The 23,573-nt window shown below is 42.6% G+C and overlaps 1 protein-coding gene and 1 pseudogene across 2 annotated transcripts in view; both read left to right on the top strand.

The window, feature by feature from the left end:
• zgc:136930 (thread biopolymer filament subunit gamma) overlaps nucleotides 1-1,782 on the top strand; it is a 6,856-nt gene extending 5,074 nt beyond the window's left edge. Inside the window, exons 8-9 of one of the 2 annotated variants that reach the window (XM_024010349.2) lie at nucleotides 884-928; nucleotides 1,564-1,782. In XM_024010349.2, the coding sequence (XP_023866117.1) occupies nucleotides 884-928; nucleotides 1,564-1,625 (107 nt within the window). In that variant the 3' untranslated portion in view covers nucleotides 1,626-1,782. Of the gene's footprint in view, nucleotides 1-883; nucleotides 929-1,563 lie in introns of those variants that run through there. The other variant, XM_024010350.2, reaches the window with a different exon arrangement.
• Nucleotides 1,783-13,476: 11,694 nt separating this feature from the next.
• LOC111978899 (C-C chemokine receptor type 9-like) lies at nucleotides 13,477-17,517 on the top strand (annotated as a pseudogene).
• Nucleotides 17,518-23,573: the final 6,056 nt, after the last annotated feature.

Below are 23,573 nucleotides of genomic sequence, written 5' to 3' on the forward strand. Positions count from 1 at the left end.
GTATTTGTAGGGGGCAGGATACTGCGCGGGGAGTGTGGAGGAGAGTGTACGAAGGGCAGATTATATGGGGCAGTGTGGAAAGGGATGGTGTAGGGGCAACGGAGTACGTGGGGAGTGGAGTGTGGCAGGTCTGTGAGGGGACGGCAGTAATTGGCAGTGTGGCGGGAGGGTGTAGGGAGAGGGCCAGGAGTACTGGGGAGTGTGGGGGCGGTGGTAGTGTGAGGGGGCGGCCAGTAGTATGGGGGAAAGTGTGGACGGCAGGTGTAGTGGAGGGGGCAGTGATAATTGGGGGAGTTGGAGGGCAGGTTGTAGTGTAGGGCAGGATACTGGGAGTGTGGGAGAGTGTAAGAGGGCGTGGGCAGTATTATTGGGGAGTGTGGAGGGAGCGTGTAGGGGCAGGAGTACTGGGGAGTGTGGTGGGCAGGTGTAGGGGGCAGGAGTACTGGGGAGTGTGGTGGGCAGGTGTAGGGGGCAGGAGTACTGGGGAGTGTGGAGGGAGAGTGTACAGGGTAGACAGAGCCCTCATTCACCTCCACATTTCCATCCTGCAGGCTGGGACGCTCCCCGCTCCAGCACTCCTCAGGGCTCCCCTTTACCTCCCCTACCCAGGCTAGATACAAAGGCAAGTTCACACACATAGAGGGAGCCTCAGGGTAGGAGAATGGGAAACTACCCTTCTGGTCATATTATTTTCTCCGCTGAAGTCTGTAACACCTTTAGCAAGATGGGGAAGTTGCTGAACAGCTTTTTTTTTGTTTTTGGTCACACCATCTCATGAGTACAAATGTGTGAATATGGCTTAACAAGGTATCTCCCTCGCTATCTCTTCTGTGCTCTTTCTCTATCCCCTCATCTGATTTTCCTTTCATATCTGTCTTTCTAGCTGGAGGTGGAGGAGGGGGAATTCAAGTTAAAGAGATCATAACAGGTCAGTAACATGTATAACATGTGTTATAACATGTGGTGAATCCAGGTGAAAGCTATGATCCATTATTGATGTCACCTGTTAAATCCACTTCATATCAGTGTAGACGAAGGGGAGGAGACAGCTTAAAGAAGGATTTTTAACCCTTGAGACAATTGAGACATGGATTGTGCATGTGTGCCATTCGGAGGGTGAAAGGGCAAGACAAAATATTTAAGTGCCTTTGGAACAGGGTATGGTAGTAGATTCCCGTGTGTATCAAGAATGGTCCACCACCCAAAGGACATCCAGCCAACTTGACACAACTGTGGGAAGCATTGGAGTCAATATGGGCCAGCATCCCTGTGATACGCTTCAGACACCTTGTAGAGTTCATACCCTGACAAATTGAGGCTGTTCTGAATATATTAGGAAGGTGTTCTTAATGTTTTGTACACTCTGTGTAACGTTACATGCCTTCTACAAGTCAATATGTCATCACGTAAAGCCATTAGTCAATACACACCGAGTATACAAAAACCATTGCATACCTTTCCTAATATTGAGGGTAATTCTGATGCCAAATCTAATTCCAGTATTACCCTAACATTTGTAATATTGTTTTTGTTGTTGTACTTCACTCACTTTGCTCCCCTTAGAACACACAGAGACCTCTCTGATCTCTGACACTGCATCCGCAGACGAATCTGAATCCACCTGATTCCACCAGGGTACCTTTGGAACGTTGGACGCTCAGATGCTAAAGCAACTCTTTTTAACCTAACCCTCTCTAGCTTCTCTAGCTTCTCTGTCAATCTATCCCCCCCCCCCCCCCCTTTCCCTGATTTATAGACGACACAATAAACGTTGCATCTTTACATCTGACCCCCCTGCTCATTTATGTTGGCTCTGTTACATTATAAGGTCTTGGAGATGTTACTATAATTTTCTATATATGTTTTTCAAACTCATATAATTTTACATGTGGATGTGTGACTGAGTGTCTGTGCACTCATTAATTTACTGTGTTTTGATTAGAAATGGCATAATTACGTTAGTTGCATAACTATTTGTTTTTGTGAGTAGAAACAGGATAGTTGGAGGGTGCATGTGAGAATGTCTGTGTGTGTGTGTACACTTCTCTCTGTCATCTCTATCCTGTTCCTCAAATATCGTTATTTTTGTGGTCTGCGCTTGGCATGCAAAGGCCCCAGATAAAGTACACCATACGATGTTCAAAACAGGACAGCCAACCCCCACACGCAACTGCTGTGAAAGTTTGTCACGCTACACAGGAAGTCATACACAGTTATTATACAGGACGGACTGTTGTCACGACAACCCTGTTGTGCGTAGGGTGCTTGTTCATTTAAAGTTTGTTAAAAAAACAAATTCACTGGTTAAAATTTATTCATTTATTTAATATTAGTTAAGAACCTGCAGCTATACTGCATGTTTTAGCAAACAATTATCTAAGATTATTATTATATATATATATTATATAGTATTAGCTTATTGTAGGTAATTATAGTGTTCATTGTACATGACAATGGAACAATTACAAATTTACACAATTCGTTTTATTATTACGGTGTAATTAATGATGTACCGTAAGTACAATGTAATACGTTTTGTAATTACTCATATGAGCAGGTAGTTTTCTGTTTGTTTCACAGACGACATGACACACACGTGCACACGTCTGGTGTGAGTAGAGATTACAAATGTGTTATGCCCGGAGATAATATTTTTTTAAATATATTTGCCCATTTTTGTATAACGTTATAGTAATACTGCAAAGTGTTACCAAAATTACAAACTTCAAAATATGTTTTAAAAGTACTGCAAGAAAGCATTAGGAAAGACGAACTAACTATTGAAAAAGGTGTAATAAAACAAATTATGCTTTGGCTCGTTATACTTGGGAAGCTTCTGTAGGTGCTGTATTTTCTCAGTACTCTTAGAGCTGCCAATATAATTCAAAAAGATGTGTCTAGGACCTCCTTGCCTTGCTGCTAGGTTTCTAACCACGTCGTATTTTTGGCTACTAGCTTTGGCCACAGTTTCCCCCCCCGCTTGTTCTTCACTTTCTGTTTGTGACGACATGTGGTTACCAAGGTTACACGTTTGGAAGAAGAAGAGAGAAAAAAAAAGAAAAAAAGGTGAGATCGAAATAACATTTTGTGACAATAGTTTACAAAAGTGGGTATTGGCTACATTGCATGCCGTTGATATGAAAAATAAAATGTAAAATTAGACCTAACTAGGTTTAGATAAATAACCTACTTCAATATAAATCATTAACAATGGTATTCTGTAGCCACAGTTTTTTTGTTGTCTGTGAATATCTTGAATGAACCGTTATGGCTAGACGGCATCCCCTTTTTACCAAACTTGTGCAAGCGTTAGAAAATAAGTTATACTGTCATCAGTATCATTTCCACAGGATTGCAGCTTCTTTTTTTTTCTTTCTACAAAATATTGTAAAAAGTTCAATAAACTTTATTCGGTTGAATAGCTGCCCATTTCGGTGCTCTCAAGGAGTTGCTCAACCTTTTGAGCAGAGGCTGAGGGCTCTGTGATTGGTACTGCTATCTTTACCCACACCAGACGTGTGCACGAGTGCGTCATGTGCACGTGTGTGTCATGTCCTCTGTGAACATAAACAGAAAACTAAGATTTGCCCACACTGACCCACTTCCTCTTCCTCTGATGTGCACCATTCTCCTCGGAATGTAAACAGATGCCAAATCGATGGCATTGTTCACCAATGGAAATGTCAGGTCACAATGACATGTTTGTTGACATTGCTAGGGCAATATTAGGACATACAAACTTTCAATGACATTATACTTCCTATGATGGAAGTCGCTACTCCCATACTCGACAGCGATGGACCCAATGCAGCTATAACCTCTATTATAAACTGCGGGGTTCGAGCCCTGAATGCTGATTGGCTGACAGCCGTGGCATATCAGACCGTATACCACGGGTATGAGAAAACATTTCCTTTTAATGCTGTTATTACGTTGGTAACCAGTTTAGAATAGCAATAAGGCACTTCGGGGGGCTACGGCCAATATACCACGGCTAAGGGCTGTATCCAGGCACTCCGCGTTGCGTCGTGCTTAAGAAAGGCCCTTAGCCGTGGTATATTGGCCATATACCACAAGCCCTTGGGCCATATTGCTTAAGTATACCATCAGCTCCCAATAGAGTTGCAGACGTTTTGAGCGTTGTTGTTGTTGTTGATTGTGTTCAAAGACGGTGTGGAGGGACAAACGTGACCTTTCTTTCCTGGAAGCTATTTCAAGTTGACCACAGGATGATGTAATCTTAGAGTCAGATGTCCATGTAGCAAAGAAGCACACAGCAAAACAAACATATGTAGACCGGTCAGAAAGAACTCAGACCCCTGGACTTTTCCCACGTTTTGTTACGTTACAGCCTTATTCTAAAAATGTCTCTTTCTCTTCATCAATCTACACACAATACCCCATAATGACAAAGCAAAAACAGGATTTTAGAAATGTTTGCAAATGTATAAATAAATAAATGGAAATATCACATTTACATAAGTATTCAGACCCTTTACTCAGTACTTTGTTGAAGCACCTTTGGCAGCGATTAAAGCCTTAAGTCTTCTTGGGTCTGACGCTACGAGCTTGGCACACCTGTATTTGCTGAGTTTCTCCCATTCTTCTCTGCAGATCCTCTCAAGCTCTGTCAGGTTGGATGGGGAGCGTCGCTGCATAGCTATTTTCAGGTCTCTCCAGAGATGTTTGATTTGGTACGACCTCCGGCTGGGCCACTCAATGACATTCAGAGACTTCCCGAAGCCACTCCTGCGTCGTCTTGACTGTGGGCTTAGGGTCGTTGTCCTGTTGGAAGGTGAACCTTCACCCCAGTCTGAGGTCCTGAGTGCTCTGAAGAAGGTTTTCATCAAGGATCTCTCTGTACTTTGCTCTGTTCATCTTTCCCTAGATCCTGACGAGTCTCTCAGTCCCTGCTGCTGAAAAACATCCCCACAGCATGATGCTGCCACCACCATGCTTCACCGTAGGAATGGTATTGGCCAGGTTTCCTCCAGACGTGACGCTTGGCATTCAAGCCAAAGAGTTCAATTTTGGTTTCATCAGACAAGAGAGTCTTGTTTCTCATGGTCTGAGAGTCCTTTAGGTGCCTTTTGGCAAACTCCAAGTGGGTTGTCATGTGCCTTTTACTGAAGAGTCGCTTCCGTCTGGCCACCCTACCATAAAGGCCTGATTGGTGGAGTGCTGCAGAGATGGTTGTCCTTCTGGAAGGTTCTCCCATCTCCACAGGGGAACTCTAGAGCTCTGTCAGAGTGACCATCGGGTTCTTGGTCACCTCCCTGACCAAGACCCTTCTCTCCCGATTGCTCAGTTTGGCCGGGCGGCCAGCTCTAGGAAGAGTCTTGGTGGTTCCAAACTTATTCCATTTAAGAATGACGGAGGCCATTGTGTTCTTGGGGACCTTCAATGCTGCATAAATGTTTTGGTAGCCTTCCACAGATTTGTGCCTCGACACAATTTTGTCTCGGAGCTCTACGGACAATTCCTTCAACCTCATGGCTTAGTTTTTGCTCTGACATGCACTGTCAACTGTGGGACCTTATATAGACAGGTGTGTGTGCCTTTCCAAATCATGTCCAATCAATTTAATTTACAATAGGTGGACTCCAATCAAGTTGTAGACACATCTCAAGGATGATCAATGGAAACATGATGAGCCTGAGCTCAATTTCAAGCGTATGCAACTTATGTAAATAAGGTATCTGTTTTTTTTATTTGTTTTTTTATTTTGTTTTGTCATTATGTGGTTATTTTGTGTAGATTGATGAGGAAAAACATTATTTCATCCATTTTAGAATAAGGTCGTGACGTAATAAAATGTGGAAAAAAGGGAAGGGGTTTGAATACTTTCCGAATGCACTGTATTGTTGAATATATATATTGTATATATATATATATATATATATATATGTATATATATATACTGTATTTCGGGGAATTACTAAGACTGTAAACATCACACAGTTTTGAATGTATATATTTGTTATGTTCTCAGTTGTTTTAATTTGTATAAAATCTGCCCTCTGCTGCTACCACTGTTACAACTTTTTTAGAAACCCACCATCGTGTGAAGTCTGGTTATTCTGTTACAATGGCTTCACCGTGTTGAACTTTATAGCAACCCCAAATCATAGACAACAGACACGAGTTCTTGCTCACAAAAAAACACAAGTTGTTGTGTTGTAATACCAGCTTCATTGCATAGGATTGATTGCAACACTTTTCTCATCACATCTCAGTATTACCACATCAGCTGTACCAAACACAAGTGATGTAAGAATAGGTTACAAATCTAATGGCATTAACAATCATGTTTCGAATTTAACTTTACCCCCATTGATCTGTTTAATATCACTTTATTTGAACCCTTTGTCATACGGTCTACATAACACTATCATAATGAAGGCATAACAGATGTTACAAACAGTCAAGTTGGTTGCTCATTTACACTCTCAGGACACAAACTTTTATCTAGGTATTTGTATTTGTATTTATTATGGATCCCCATTAGCTACTGCCAGGGCAGCAGCTACTCTTCCTGGGTTCCAGCAAAATTAAGGCAGTTATACATTTTTTAAAACATTACGATACATTCAGAACAGACTTCACAACATATTAAGTGGGTGCCCTCGGGCCTCTATTCTACTACTACTTATCTATAACACAAAATACATGTGTACATGTGTAGTGCATATGTTATCGTGTGTTTGTGTTTGTGTTGCTTCACAGTTGAGGTTTAGGGTTTAGTGAATGATTTGTCCCAAATGCAATGCTTTTAGTTTTGGAAATATTTAGGACTAACTTATTCCTTGACACCCATTCTGAAATTAACTGCAGCTTTTTGTTAAGTGTTGCTGTCATTTCAGTCGCTGTGGTAGCTGACATGTATAGTGTTGAGTCATCTGTATACATGGAGATTGAAAAAAGTAAGGGGCCTAGACAACTGCCCTGGGGAATTCCTGATTCTACCTGGATTATGTTGGAGAGGCTTCCATTAAAGAACACCCTCTGTGTTCTGTTAGACAGGCAACTCTTTATCCACATTATAGCAGGGGGTGTAAAGCCATAACACACGTTTTTCTAGCAACAGACTATGATCGATAATGTCAAAAGCTGCACTGAAGTCTAACAAAACAGCCCCACTATCTTTTTATCATCAATTTCTCTCAGCCAATCATTGGTCATTTGTGTAAGTGCTGTGCTTGTTGAATGTCCTTCCCTATAAGTGTGCTGAAAGTCTGTTGTCAATTTGTTTACTGAAAAATAGTATTGTATCTGGTCAAACACCATTTTTTACAAAAGTTTACTAAGGGTTGGTAACAACATCCGGCGCCGAAACGAGATGGCCGCCTCGCTTCGCGTTCCTTGGAAAATATGCAGTATTTTGTTTTTTTATGTGTTATTTCTTACATCGGTACCCCAGGTAATCTTAGGTTTCATTACATACAGTCGGGAGGAACTACTGAATATACGATTAACGTCAACTCATCATCGTTCCTACCAGGAATATAACTTTCCCGAAACGGATCCAGTGTTTTGCCTTCCACCCAATACAATGGATCTGATCCCAGCCGGCGACCCTGTGCGACGCCGTAAAAGGGGAACGAGGCGGTCTCCTGGCCAGGCTTCGGAGACGGGCACATCGCGCTCCACTCCCTAGCATACTACTCGCCAATGTCCAGTCTCTTGAACATAAGGTTGATGAAATCCGAGCACGGGTAGCATTCCGAGAGACTCAGGGATTGCAACGTGCTCTGCTTCACGGAAACATGGCTAACTCAAGAGGCGCTAACGGAGTCGGTGCAGCCAGCTGGTTTCTTCATGCATCGCGCCGACAGAAACAAACATCTTTCTGGTAAGAAGAGGGGCGGGGGGTATGCTTATGATTAACGGACGTGGTGTGATCATCATAACAACACACAGGAACTCAAGTCATTCTGTTCACCTGATCTAGAACTCCTCACAATAAAATGTCGACCGCATTATCTACCAAGGGAATTCTCTTCAATCATAATCACAGCCGTATATATTCCCCCCAAGCAGACACATCGATGGCCCTGAACGAACTTTATCTGACTCTTTGTAAACTGGAAACCACACACCCTGAGGTGCATTCATCGTAGCTGGGGATTTTAACAAGGCTAATCTAAAAACAAAACTCCCTAAATTCTATCAGCATATCGATTGTGCTACCAGGGCTGGAAAAACCCTAGATCATTGTTATAATAATTTCCGCGACGCATATAAGGCCCTCCCCCGCCCCCCTTTCGGAAAAACTGACCACGACTCCATTTTGTTGATTCCAGCCTACAAACAGAAACTAAAACAACAAGCTCCCGTGCTCAGGTCTGTTCAACGCTGGTCCGACAAATCTGATTCCACGCTTCAACTGCTTCGATCACGCGGATTGGAATATGTTCGCATTGCGTCCAACAACAATATTGACGAATATGCTGATTCGGTGAGCGAGTTCATTAGGAAGTGCATTGACGATGTCGTACCCACAGCAACGATTAAAACATTCCCAAACCAGAAACCGTGGATTGACGGCAGCATTCGCGTGAAACTGAAAGCGCGAACCACTGCTTTTAACCAGGGCAAGGTGACCGAAAGCATGACCGAATACAAACAGTGTAGCTATTCTCTCCGCAAGGCAATCAAACAGGCTAAGTCCCAGTACAGAGACAAAATCGAGTCGCAATTCAACAGCTCAGACACAAGAGGTATGTGGCAGGGTCTACAGTCAATCACGGATTACAAAAAGAAAACAGCCCCGTCGCGGACCAGGATGTCTTGCTCCCAGACAGGCTAAACAACTTTTTTTGCCCGCTTTGAGGACAATACAGTGCCACTGACACGGCCCCCTACCAAAACCTGCGGGCTCTCCTTCACTGCAGCCGAGGTGAGTAAAACATTTAAACGTGTTAACCCTCGCAAGGCTGCAGGCCCAGACGGCATCCCAGCCGCGTCCTCAGAGCATGCGCAGACCAGCTGGCTGGTGTGTTTACTGACATATTCAATCAATCCTTATCCCAGTCTGCTGTTCCCACATGCTTCAAGAGGCCACCATTGTTCCTGTTCCAAGAAAGCTAAGGTAACTGAGCTAAACGACTACCGCCCCGTAGCACTCACTTCCGTCATCATGAAGTGCTTTGAGAGACTAGTCAAGGACCATATCACCTCCACCCTACCGGACCCCTAGACCCACTCCAATTTGCTTACCGACCCAATAGGTCCACAGACGACGCAATCGCAACCACACTGCACACTGCCCTAACCCATCTGGACAAGAGGAATACCCATGTGAGAATGCTGTTCATCGATTACAGCTCAGCATTTAACACCATAGTACCCTCCAAACTCGTCATCAAGCTCGAGACCCTGGGTCTCGACCCCGCCCTGTGCAACTGGGTCCTGGACTTCCTGACGGGCCGCCCCAGGTGGTGAGGGTAGGTAACAACATCTCCCCCCGCTGATCCTCAACACTGGGGCCCCACAAGGGTGCGTTCTGAGCCCTCTCCTGTACTCCCTGTTCACCCACGACTGCGTGGCCATGCACGCCTCCAACTCAATCATCAAGTTTGCGGATGACACTACAGTGGTAGGCTTGATTACCAACAACGACGAGACGGCCTACAGGGAGGAGGTGAGGGCCTCGGAGTGTGGTGTCAGGAAAATAACCTCACACTCAACGTCAAACAAACAAAGGAGATGATTGTGGACTTCAGGAAACAGCAGAGGGAGCACCCCCTATCCACATCGACGGGTCAGTAGTGGAGAAGGTGGAAAGTTTTAAGTTCCTCGGTGTACACATCACGGACAAACTGAATTGGTCCACCCACACAGACAGGTCGTGAAGAAGCGCAGCAGCGCCTCTTCAACCTCAGGAGGCTGAAGAAATTCGGCTTGTCACCAAAAGCACTCACAAACTTCTACAGATGCACAATCGAGAGCATCCTGTCGGGCTGTATCACCGCCTGGTACGGCAACTGCTCCGCCCACAACCGTAAGGCTCTCCAGAGGGTAGTGAGGTCTGCAGAACGCATCACCGGGGGCAAACTACCTGCCCTCCAGGACACCTACACCACCCGATGTCACAGGAAGGCCATAAAGATCATCAAGGACAACAACCACCCAAGCCACTGCCTGTTCACCCCGCTATCATCCAGAAGGCGAGGTCAGTACAGGTGCATCAAAGCAGGGACCGAGAGACTGAAAAATAGCTTCTATCTCAAGGCCATCAGACTGTTAAACAGCCACCACTAACATTTAGCGGCCGCTGCAACATACTGACTCAACTCCAGCCACTTTAAAAATGGGAATTGATGGAAATTATGTAAAAATGTACACTAGCCACTTTAAAACATGCCACTTAATATAATGTTTACATACCCTACACATTACCCATCTCATATGTATATACTGTACTCTATATCATCTACTGCATCTTGCCATCTTTATGTAATACATGTACCACTAGCCACTTTAACATATGCCACTTTATGTTTACATACCCTACAGTACTCATCTCATATGTATATACCGTACTCTATACCATCTACTGCATCTTGCCTATGCCGTTCTGTACCACCACTCATTCATATATCTTTATGTACATATTCTTTATCCCTTTACACTTGTGTGTGTATAAGGTAGTAGTTGTGGAATTGTTAGGTTAGATTACTTGTTGGCTATTACTGCATTGTCGGAACTAGAAGCACAAGCATTTCGCTACACTCGCATTAACATCTGCTAACCATGTGTATGTGACTAATAAAATTTGATTTGATTTGATTTGAGGCTGTTGGTTGGCTATTTGAGCCAATTAAGGGGACTTTACTATTCTTAGGTACAATAGGGGAATAACTTTTGCTTCCCTCCAGGCCTGAGAGTACACACTTTTTAGTAGGCTTGAATTGAAGATTGAAGGTAAGCTATTGAAAATTGAAGGTAGCTATTGGTTAGCAAGTTTGCTAGTCTAAACACTGTTTCGTGTCTTTACAGTGGTTATGGGCTTTATTGTCATTATAAGCAGTCCCTTATGATGAAGAGTTCAGGTAAAGTTTAGAAAGATATCTTATTACAGTGTAGCGTATACACACACACACAACTGAGACACACACACTGAGACACACACACACAGAGACACACACACTGAGACACACACACTGAGACACACACACTGAGACACACACACTGAGACACACACACTGAGACACACACACTGAGACACACACACACACACACACACACACCACACACACACACACACACACACACACACACACACACACACACACACACACACAGACACAGACACAGACACAGACACAGACACACACACACACACACACACACACACACACACACACACACACACACACACACACACACACACACTGAGACACACACACTGAGACACACACACTGAGACACACACACTGTGACACACACCACACACACACTGAGACACACACACACACACACTGAGACACACACACTGTGGCACACTGAGACACACACACTGAGACACACACACTGAGACACACACACTGAGACACACACACTGACACACACCAAACACACACACAACAGAGACACACAGACAACCAGAGTTACATGTTTCCTCGTGTTGAAACACACACACACACTTCTGTCTAATTTCCATGAAGTTATACTGCTTATCCCGCCCACGTCTGTGTTTCTCAATATGTCTTCTCTCAAATGATGTGCAGATGCACTTGATATGACAGCTGAAATATCACTAGTTGTTAATTAACACAGTACAGCGGCCTAAAAGGCGAGTCAAGGCAAGCATGACAGTGTCGAATCACCATATAACGTACAGCTGGTAGCATCCAGGGGTTATCCAGGCAGAACCGATTAGAGACGTGAGCCGAGACGGGATGATATTACTAGACTAGGCATTTTGAAATTACTTCACAAAGACAGGAGAACCAAGGCACTCTTCATATAATTAATAAAAAAATGCCTTTATTTATATGACATGTTCAACGGAAACAAAGATGGAAAAAAAACTGACGTGTTTCGGCCGCATGGCCTTCGTCAGGGAGTACAAAGATATGATAATACAATGTCTTCTTCTGAACAGCTTTTTCCAATCAACCCTGATTTGAAGAGGGAGTGGTTACATAATTAATGTTCATAGGCCCCATGTACATTACGAAATTCAAAATATTTTCAAAGTGTTGTAATGCAAACACATACACCGGTTTTGGAACCGTGCCTACAACTAAATATACCCTCAGTGCGTTGTCATGTCTTCAGTTCGTCTAGGTTGTTTAACGACTCGTTCGGCACATGACAGCAGGCCTGACACTGTGGCACTCTTGAACGGTAAGAAAACAAAAGTACGGTAAACACCTCGAGCAATTCTTAACTTGACGGCATCTGGTTGGAGTGTATCACCTTACTAATCTGCTCCAGTGTCGACCCCTGGCGCCTTGACAAGTAGAGACAGGTATCTATTAAATCACCATATCATATATAATAACATATAATAAGGATCCAGGAGATAGCACAATAGGATTCTACCACCACCCATGTTGTAGCCTTATGTTACAGTGTCTTTTGAAAACACCTACTGTGTAGGCTTTCGACAGCTCTTTATGCAATGCTGGTTTGCATCCTTCCCCTCTAGTCAGGGAATGATTTAGACCTGGAAAACCAGGTGAGTGGACTCTCTGGCCAAGGTGTGTGGGTTCTACTCAATCAACTACAGTAATATAATGAAATGGTAACCATTGTAACCATGGTGCCTGAAGTAACAAACCTAAGTAATTTAGCACAGTATAGGCCTTCATTCCTATAACAGGAAGGACGAGATTGTGTGTCTGTCTGTGTGTGTGTGTGTGTCCGCGTGTCTGTGTGTGTGTGCGTGTGTCTGTGTGCGTGTGCATGCGTGTGTGCGCGTGTGTGCGTGTCTGAGAGAAAAAGAGAGTGTGTGTGTGTGTGTGTGTGTGTGTGTTCGTGTGTCTGTGTGTGTGTGCGTGTGTGTGTGTGTGTGTGTGTCTCTGTGTGCGTGTGTGTGCGTCCTTTGCAAAAAAGCATAATGCACCTTCTTATGTTTATACTACAGTGAAGAAATCCAAAGCACATGGCTGTCATTCTTGAGATTTTGGTGATCTCTGAAATTAACTGTAAATCAGTATATGAACAAAGGTGTCCTAAGAAAGTGTTCTTTTGGCATAGATATCAGATGAAGGGAGTCTTCTGTGGGGAATAAAAGGGATTTCCTATGACTCATCCATTGTATACAGGTAGCTACATATACTTCTTCGTATATGACTAAAATCCCTGAGAAGTTGCATGAGGTTGTATGCACGCTGCAGGTTTGCTTTAGCGAGATGCGGCAAAACCCGCAAATGAGCACTATAGAATATCACCCTGCTTTGCAACCTGACGTCAATTGTGGTTTAACTGAAACCTTTATAAGCCTCTGGAGAGCAAACAGTTGCCAGAGAGTTCTCTAAAGCAACTCAGTGATAAGGAAGCAACCAACAAGCATCTTGAATTTTTGACATCTGTTTGACATCTCACTAGCAGAGAACAACTGTAAGTAAAATTGTCTGAACAGCTGGTCTCGTGTAGTGTTCTCAAATGTATTAACATTTAAGATAGCGGATTTGAAATGTAAGAATTTTTGCATGTATTACTACAAAGTATCTACTTCATCGTGCTGTAATATTTTAGTTTGAATATTTAGTCAACATTACACCATGACCTATACTGTACTGTGTGTTATTTTCCTGACTCATTTTGTTGTTTCCCTCCCGTCTCTTTTCAGATGCCAGTTATAGGTGACATGGTGACTTCACCAATGGATTCAGAGGTAAACAACTTGTACACTATATATATTACATTTTTTGTACTTTTTTATACCATTTGTGTAAAATATTGTGTGTGTGTTATATTTGTATGAAATAACAAAAAATTAAATCACATCAAATTTGTATTATTTTAATTCATAACAGTTAAATTACATGTATATATATTTTTTTACGTGCTCTTATGAGATAAAATGTTGGAGACCCCTGGTCTATATAAGTATGTGTACAGTATATTGGCACCTTTGCACTTTTCTTAAATAATTCCCTATTTCTTCTAAAAGTACTTGAAATTGAAAAAAACTTTTGCTCTCCCCACCTTATTGGATGTTAAACATTGTAAAGTTAAGTTTACCATTTTAATTGAGAAAATAAAGACAAATGGCATGGGACAAAATTATTGGCACTTCAGAGCTAGTACTTGGTTGCGTAGCCATTGGCCAAGATAACTGCCAACAAATGCTTCTTGTAGCCATCAATGAGCTTGCTGAACTTTTCTATTTGGTCATTTGGCCCACTCTTCAGCAGCAAACTGCTCTAAATCTTCAATGTTTAAGAGGTCCCATTCACCAACTGCTGTGTTCATCTCTCGCCAAAGATTATGGATGTGATTCAGATCTGGACTCTTCACTGGCCACTCCAGAACATTCCAATGTTTCTTCCAGAACCCTTCCAGTGTTTCTTCTAGAACCATTCCAGTGTTTCTTCTAGAACCATTCCAGTGTTTCTTCTAGAACCATTCCAGTGTTTATTCTAGAACCCTTCCAGGGTGCGTTGGGGTTGTTGTCCAATTGAAGACCCAAAACCTTCAACAGAGACACAGTTTTTTTTTTGGACACTGGGTTGAACACTGCACTCCAAAATAATCTGCTGATTTCATGACGTCGTCTTGCACACATTCAAAGCCCCTAGTACAAGAGGCAGCAAAGCAATCCATTAGCAGTATCAAACCTGATTGCAGAGGAAGGTGTTATTTTCTTTGAACGCTTCATTTGGTCGTTGGTTAAACATAGGAAGACCACAATGCTGAAGGAAACTGATTGAACTCCTCAAAAACCCACTTAAACAAGCCTACACCCCACAAAAAAAAGTGTGGACCAATTAAACAAAATTAGAGCGCTTTGTTTATTTATGGCCAAATGAAGCATTCAATGAAAAGAACATCCTCCATACAATCAAAGATGGGGGAGATTTAATAATGCTTTGGGGTTTCTTTGCTGACTCTGGTATTGGGGGCCTTGAACGTGCACAAGGCATCATGAAATCAGCAGATTATAAGGTGTTTTGTAGTCTAATGTTAAACCCAGTGACCAAAAACTGGGTCTCCATTGACGGTTGTGGGTCTTCCAGCAGGACAACAACACCAAACACACATAAAAAAGCCCCTAGGAATGGTTAAGAAAAGATGCTGGACTGTTCTGGAGTGGCCAGGGAAGAGTCCAGATCTGAATTATATCCAAAACGAGATCTGAAAACAGCAGTTGGTGGAGGGCACCCTTCAAATATTGATGAATTAGAGCAATTTGCTGCTGAAAAGTGGGCCACATTTTCAGTAGAAAGGTGCAGCATGCTCATTGACGGCTACCGGAAGCGTTTGTCTGCAGTGTTGTCCAAAGGCTGTGTAACCAAGTACTAGCTCAGAGAGAAAGTGCAGAGAGAAACATTTTGAGTTTTATAATGCTATTCTACACATTTTGTCATGAGGCTAAGAAAACATTTAGCATTTTCAAAGCTAATTTCCTGCAATGAAACATTTTTTGTTATCATATGCTATTTGGTGGCCCCCCTACCTCCAGGGGACCCCCAACCCCCCTGCGTGCCTGTTCGGTAATCCGGCCCTGATTTAAAATTGCCAAGTTTGCAATAAGAAAATGTATTTGAGAATCTGACAAAGTTATTATAATTTTATTTTTTTATTTTACAATAAATAGGAAATTATTTAAGAAAAGTGTGCCGATATTTCTGTCCGCAAACGTATATTCTGCTCCTATCATTTACTGGCACAATTGGTCCACATGTCCAACAAGCTATGTTGTCCTTTCTTACACACAGGTGTTCGACTACGACTCCAGCTTCACCCCCACGGTTGAGGATGTTCTGGATGACTTTATGTGCGACAAATCTGCCGTTAGGGCTTTCAGAGGCCAGTATGAACCACCTCTCTACTGGTTCATCGTCATCCTGGGAGGCCTGGGTAACCTGACCGTGGTGTGGATCTACCTGCACTTCCGCCAGCGTCTCAAGACCATGACCGATGTCTACCTGTTGAACCTAGCTGTGGCCGACCTCTTCTTCTTGGGCACTCTACCCTTATGGGCCGTGGAGGCCAACCAGGGATGGAGCTTCGGCTTGGGCCTCTGCAAGGTCACCTATGCCCTCTACAAGATCAACTTCTTCAGCAGCATGCTGCTGCTCACCTGCATCAGTGTCGATCGCTACGTGGTCATCGTCCAGACCACCATGGCCCAGAATTCCAAGAGACAGCGGCTGAGCTGCAGCAAGTTGGTGTGCGCCTGCGTCTGGCTCCTGGCCGTGGTGTTGGCCCTGCCCGAGTTCATGTTCGCCAACGTCAAGGAGCTGGAGGGCCGGGCTTCCTGCACCATGGTCTACTGGAGTAACCAGGACAACCGCACCAAGATCCTGGTCCTGGGGCTTCAGATCTGCATGGGCTTCTGCCTGCCCCTCCTGGTGATGGTGTTCTGCTACGCCGGCATCATCCGCACCCTGCTCAAAACCCGCAACTTCAAGAAGCACAGGCACTGCGCGTGATCATGGTGGTGGTGGCTGTGTTTGTCCTTTCCCAATTGCCATATAACAGCGTGCTGGTGGTGGAAGCCACCAAGGCGGTAAACAGCACCGAAATGGACTGCGATGCGGAAAAGCGTTTCGACGTAGCCGGCCAGGTGCTGAAGAGCCTGGCCTACATGCATGCCTGCCTCAACCCCTTCCTGTATGTGTTTGTGGGCGAACGCTTCCGCAGAGACGTCCTCAAGCTTATCCGCATTACCACTGCTGGCCGGCCCAGGGGATAGTCAGCAAGATCCAGGGAGGACCTGGGCGCTCATCGGTCATGTCCGACACGGACACCACACAGGCACTCTCGCTTTGAAGGCACAGTCATAGTATAACCTTTTGCGTGCGACCAGATGTCCCTCATAACAATTGAGGGGCTGTGCAACTACGCTCTGTTCCACAATGCAAGGTCTGGCAACGGAAAGACAAACCAATATGGCTAACAGTCCCAGTGAGAGAGGTTGTACTGTCGTCGTCGCCCCCCCCCCCCCCCCCCCCCCACACTTCTCCCCCGGTTGCCCACTCTTGCATCAGAGTTAGACTTCTTTGGTAATCTGACCATGGCTGAGGCTGAGGCAGTGACATGGGGAGAAGAGGTCCATTTCTGAGAGCTGGAGAAACTCTTGGCTCTTGTGTGCGTTGCTAGAAGCATTGGTCATGATAGGACTCTTCTTTGGCTGGTCTAAAGACCTTCTCAGTTTTAACTGATGACCACAAAGGATGGACAGTCGAAGTCTGTTTGGTGGTTTGTGTTTGACGATTCCAGTGACGGGAAAAGAGCTGACCATGACAGCATTGGGCCTGTACTGGAACAATGCATTTTCATTGGTCTTTATGGTTATGTAAATTCAGCCAAGCTGTTTAGTGCCTTTTTTTGGTTGTTTAGAAAGTATAGAGATGGGAAAGAGGAAACACATATTTTCTTTACATTGATGGATTCTGTGACAGCATAGGAATCACCATTGTGGGCTATCTCCATTGTGGGCAAGTGCGCCCTCTATCCATCACTATATTATAACGTTAATTGGCAATATTAACTAATATTAATATTATTTCATCAATCTCTTTGGTCGGACCGTATCAATGAGCTGATCAATTATTCGAGACACTTTCTAAGTAGGAAGGCCCTTATTTGTGATGAGTATGTTTAGCTTTCACAGTGAGAGTGAACAAGTGTCATAAACAAAAAGTTGTATAAAATATCTATGATTGTGACTGCCCTGTTCACAATGACAATTGTGACTGTAATGACTGTCAATAAACAATGCATTTAAAAAAATATTTTTAGGTCACTATTATTGCATTTTTCCAAATTTGGTAATGATTTACTTTGACTACATATCCACATATCCATGTTTTAAATTGTGTATAATTGTATTTGCTGTATTGTTCCCAGGACACATTTGCAAATGAGACCTAGGTCTCAATGTATTTTTCTGTGGTTACATTTTTTAAAATAAAAAATGCACTATTAGATATGCTATGGATATAATTAATTAACCTGTAATAATGCAGTTACACATCTATAAGCGTCTCATGAACGTGTTATAACAGGTCCTAACTACATTTTTACAGGTATAACTTGCTTGGGTAAGGAAGGAGAGGAATTTCCACGCTTTAGCGCCTTAACTGTTTTCCAAAATGTAGATTAATTTACGTCGTGCTATGCAAGAGCTCATATTTAGAATATCTTTATAGATGTATTAGTACAATGACATAGTAGTGTTATCCTTATGGCTGTTTTCAAAATGTGCTTACGCTATACCAGTGTTAGTGAATATTCCAAAAGACCAAACCCCGTTTTGAAAATGATGCTGATATATAGGCTGTACCAGCCCCATTTCCCCCCACCGGACAGTAAAGGGCCGTGACTTACCTTCTTCTGTTTCTCATTGAGGTCAACGGTGCCTGAAGATCCCCACAAGGTTCAAATCCTCAGGGTAAATATTACGGATCAAATGGTGTAGTCTGAGGGTCATATTATAACTCTTTCGTAACTCATTTTTTCTCTTATTTTTTTAAAATTTCACCTTTATTTATTTAACCAGGTAGGCTAGTTGAGAACAAGTTCTCATTTACAACTGCGACCTGGCCAAGATAAAGCAAAGCAGTTCGACACATACAACAACACAGAGTTACACATGGAATAAACAAAACACAGTCAATAATACAGTAGAAAAAGACTATATACATTGTGTGCAAATAAGGTAAGATAGGGGAGGTAAGGCAATAAATAGGCCATGGTGACGAAGTAATTACAGTATACCAATTAAACACTGGAGTGATAGATGTGCAGAAGATGATTGTGCAAGTAGAGATACTGGGGGGGAAAAGGAGCAAGATAAATAAATAAATAAATACAGTATGGGGATGAGGTAGTTGGATGCGCTATTTACAGATGGGCTATGTACAGGTGCAGTGATCTGTACAGGTGCAGTGATCTGTACAGGTGCAGTGAGGTACAGTGATCTGTGAGCTGCTCTGACAGCTGGTGCTTAAAGCAAGTGAGGGAGATATGAGTCTCCAGCTTCAGTGATTAACAGCCCTTCTCCAAATAATCTACAAGATTAGAGCATTTTTTTAAATCTACCAGTTGGTGCTGAAATGGAGACGAGGATGAGGATGGCATTCTTTCATTGATCCCTATATTCTGAACCCGTTCTCTACAAGTATTCTATTGAGTCTGTCGACAAAATTATAATTAAAGGTACACCGTATTTAAAGCGATAGTTTAAGATAAATGTACTGAAAACCCTATTGAATGAAAACACCACAACACAATCTGTTGGCCAGCAAGTGGGAGGGTTTTCAGCGGTTGAATGAAATGTATTTATAGAGTCACACCTGCAGAGCGTGTTACGTGACTGAATAAGGTAAGTCTGAATACCAAATACTGAGAAGTGTGTGGGAAAGGCGTACGTAGGAAAGGCGTGCATAGGAAAGGCGTGCGTAGGAAAGCCATCTTAATATATGCATATTCGTCTCAGTTTCAGAAGAAATTGGTAGATTTAAAAATTCTCTGATCTCGTAGATTATTTAGGATTAGGAAAATATTTATGAATCCATTAAAAAAACTGTTTTGGAGAGGCTTTACTCACAAAAGAAAGAAAGCGGTGGTTTGATTCATTCTGACAATTGACACATTAAGGTTTTTATTCCATGATAATACTGGAAGATTGGTGTACATATAATTATAATAGGGAGAATAGTGTACAATAGGAGGCTATACCCTCGTCTATTACCTACACTAACCATGGAACTGTGTGATGTCACAGCCAAGTATTTTGCGTCGGGTTCAAACTGTTACTGCTTGGTCTGTGTTCCCTTCCATAACAATGTATTTAGTCGACATGTTTAAAAAAAAAATATTATCAACTGTTACAAATTATCCTCAGCAACAGCCACATGGCCGTAACGGCGTTTACAGAGGAAGCAAATGAAGGTAATTGAAGCGGTGTAATTACATGGATAATGGAGGCTATACCAACTCAAGGGAACTAACAGTAAATTGGCAGTTGAATAGGTGTTATTATTAGGCCTACTGATGTTTGCTACTGATATGTGGTTAATATTTAACATGATAGAATTAGGAAACAGAGAAAGTCGGGGGAAGAATATGATTAAGACATTCTAGAGTGCCCGTCCCTGCAAGTTAAAAGGCCGTACAATTAAATTCTACATAATGGCACAGCATTTCATAAACTTTTCTGTGGGAAAGTAGATATGTTGATATGCTTCAGCTGGCTGCTGTATGACCGGTTTCACATTTTATCTCCGCTGGTTAAAAGGTCAAATATATCTAAAATAACTGTCATTTACAGTTGAAGTCGGAAGTTTACATACACGTTAGCCAAATGCATTTAAACTCAGCTTTTCACAATTCCTGACATGTAATCCTAGTAAAAATTCTCTGTCTTATGTCAGTTAGGATCATCACTTTATTTTCAGAATGTGAAATGTCAGAATAATAGAAGAGAGAATGATATATTTCAGCTTTTATTTATTTTATCACATTCCCAGTGGGTCAGAAGTTTACATACACTCAATTAGTATTTGGTAGCATTGCCTTTAAATTGTTTAACTTGGGTCAAACGTTTCGGGTAGCCTTCCACAAGCTTCCCACAATAAGTTGGGTGAATTTTGGCCCATTCCTCCTGACAGAGCTGGTGTAACTGAGTCAGGTTTGTAGGCCTCCTTGCTTGCACACTCTTTTTCAGTTCTGCCTACAAATTTTCTAAAGGATTGAGGTCAGGGCTTTGTGATGGCTACTCCAATACCTTGCCTTTGTTGTCCTTAAGCCATTTTGCCACAACTTTGGAAGTATGCTTGGGGTCATTGTCCATTTGGAAGACCCATTTGCGACCAAGCTTTAATTTCCTGACTGATGTCTTGAGATGTTGCTTCAATATATCCACATAATTTTCTTTCCTCATGATTCCCTCTATTTTGTGAAGTGCACCAGTGACTCCTGCAGCAAAGCACCCCCACAACATGATGCTGCCACCCCCGTGCTTCACGGTTGGGATGGTGTTCTTCGGCTTGCAAGCATCCCCCTTTTTCCTCCAAGCATAACGATGGTCATTATGGCCAAACAGTTATATTTTTGTTTCATCAAACCAGAGGACATTTCTCCAAAAAGTACGATCTTGTCACGCCCTGACCTTAGAGAGCCTTTTTATGTCTCTCTTTTGGTTTGGTCAGGGTGTGATTTGGGTGGGCATTCTATGTTCTTTATTTCTTTGTGTCTGGCCGAGTGTGGTTCCCAATCAGAGGCAGCTGTCTATCGTTGTCTCTGATTGGGGATCATACTTAGGCAGCCCTTTTCCCTCCTTCTGTGTGGGATCTTGTTCTTTGTTTGTGTGCAGGTTGTTTGCACAACGAAGCTGTTCGGTTGTTGTATTCTTTGTTGTTTTGTCTTTTCTAAAGTTTCACTTCGTTAATAAATTATGTGGAACTCAAAGAACGCTGCGCCTTGGTCTCATTCTTCCGACGACACCCGTTACAGATCTTTGTCCCCATGTGCAGTTGCAATCCGTAGTCTGGCTTTTTTATGCCGGTTTTGGAGCAGTGGCCTCTTCCTTGCTGAGCGGCCTTTCGGGTTATGTCGATATAGGACTCGTTTTACTGTGGATATAGATACTTTTGTACCTGTTTCCTCCAGCATCTTCACAAGGTCCTTTGCCGTTGTTTTGGGATTGATTTGCACTTTTCGCATGAAAGTACGTTCATCTCTAGGAGACAGAACGCGTCTCCTTCCTGAGCGGTATGACAGCTGCGTGGTCCCATGGTGTTTATACTTGCGTACTATTGTTTGTACAGATGAAAGTGGTACCTTCAAGTTGTAAATTAAAGTGCATGGAGAAGGGTGTGTTTCTAAACAGGTTCCCTCAATGTTCTTCATGCACGGTGGTGGAATTTTGTATTTTTATTTAACTAGGCAAGTCAGTTAAGAGCACATTCTCATTGACAGCCTAGGAACAGTGTGTTAACTGCCTTGTTCAGGGGCAGAACGACAGATTTTGACCTTGTCAGCTCAAGGATTTGATCTTGCATCCTTTCGGTTACTAGTCCAACACTCTAACCACTAGGCTACCTGCCGCCCCATTAAGTTAAGGTAGACACACATCCGCTACAACTACTTGTTTTCGATCTCCACCCAAAACTAATAGCAGGTGAATAGCGTGCTATTCGCATGCTTAAGTTCAAGGTAAGAATACGCATAGAGATTCACGTTCCGTTTAGCGCGCTTAACTCTGGTCGGAATCGGGCCCTAATGTAGCTAGTTAGCAGCTAGCTCCTGGAGATGTCAACACGTTTTCCAACAGTTTAGCAGATGTTATAGAGGGTGTTACTAGCGCCTAACAATGCAGTAAAATGTCAAACAGTTACACAAATAATACTTAAAAAAAAAAAGTACAACAAGAAATCAAGACATTTCGGAACGAATACAACTAACAACCCAATAGCACTGTAACAGTAATCCAATCTATACGCATCTACACCAAATTCATTTACACAAGATATACTAGGAATGATACAGTGGGGCAAAAAAGTATTTAGTCAGCCACCAATTGTGCAAGTTCTCCCACTTAAAAAGATGCGAGAGGCCTGTAATTTTCATCATAGGTACACTTCAACTATGACAGACAAAATGAGAAAAAGAAATCCAGAAAATCACATTGTAAGATTTTTTATGAATTATGAGTTATGAGTTATGAGATCAGGCACTGCTGCGACAACCGTAGTAAAAGTGTTATGGAAACTGGGTGCTAACCAAGAACGTGCAGGTGACAGATGAACCCTGCACACTAGCAATAAGGGAACCGATGTGGTGAAACCCATTGCTACGCTAGCCTTAATTTGCAAACAGAAAGTGGTTACCAAACTGTTAATTGGGTATGATGTTAGAAGCTTGAAGAGATGCATTTCCCCCGAATCAGTTCAGGCAAGATGTAACCCAGTTCTTAGAAACAGAAGCTCCACCTGTACCATTGAACACATTCATTACAATGATGACAAAAACATGAAAGTAGCATTAATAGGCTACAATAAGCTGAAGAAGTTCTTATTTGATATATTACTGTCAATGGCCACCCTGTCACTTGGTCTGCTGCTGGAGAATAGAAACATTACTTGAGATGGAACTGATCGTAAGGACTGGCTCAACATATCAAGTTATTGCAGAATACATTTGTTTATGACGAGATGAAATACAAATGAAATAAAAATACCTAATGTGATGAGAATTAAGCTGACATTCCCTGAAATCGGGCACTAAAATTACTTTTAAAAAATATGTACAGCACCTTGTCAAAAGTTTGGAAAACCTACTCATTCCAGGGTTTTTCTTTCTGGTTTACTATTTTCTACATTGTAGAATAATAGTGAAGACATCAAAACTATGAAATAACACATATGGAATCATGTAGTAACCAA

Source organism: Salvelinus sp. IW2-2015, linkage group LG19 (assembly GCF_002910315.2).
Source record: "Salvelinus sp. IW2-2015 linkage group LG19, ASM291031v2, whole genome shotgun sequence".
Taxonomy (NCBI): domain Eukaryota; kingdom Metazoa; phylum Chordata; class Actinopteri; order Salmoniformes; family Salmonidae; genus Salvelinus; species Salvelinus sp. IW2-2015.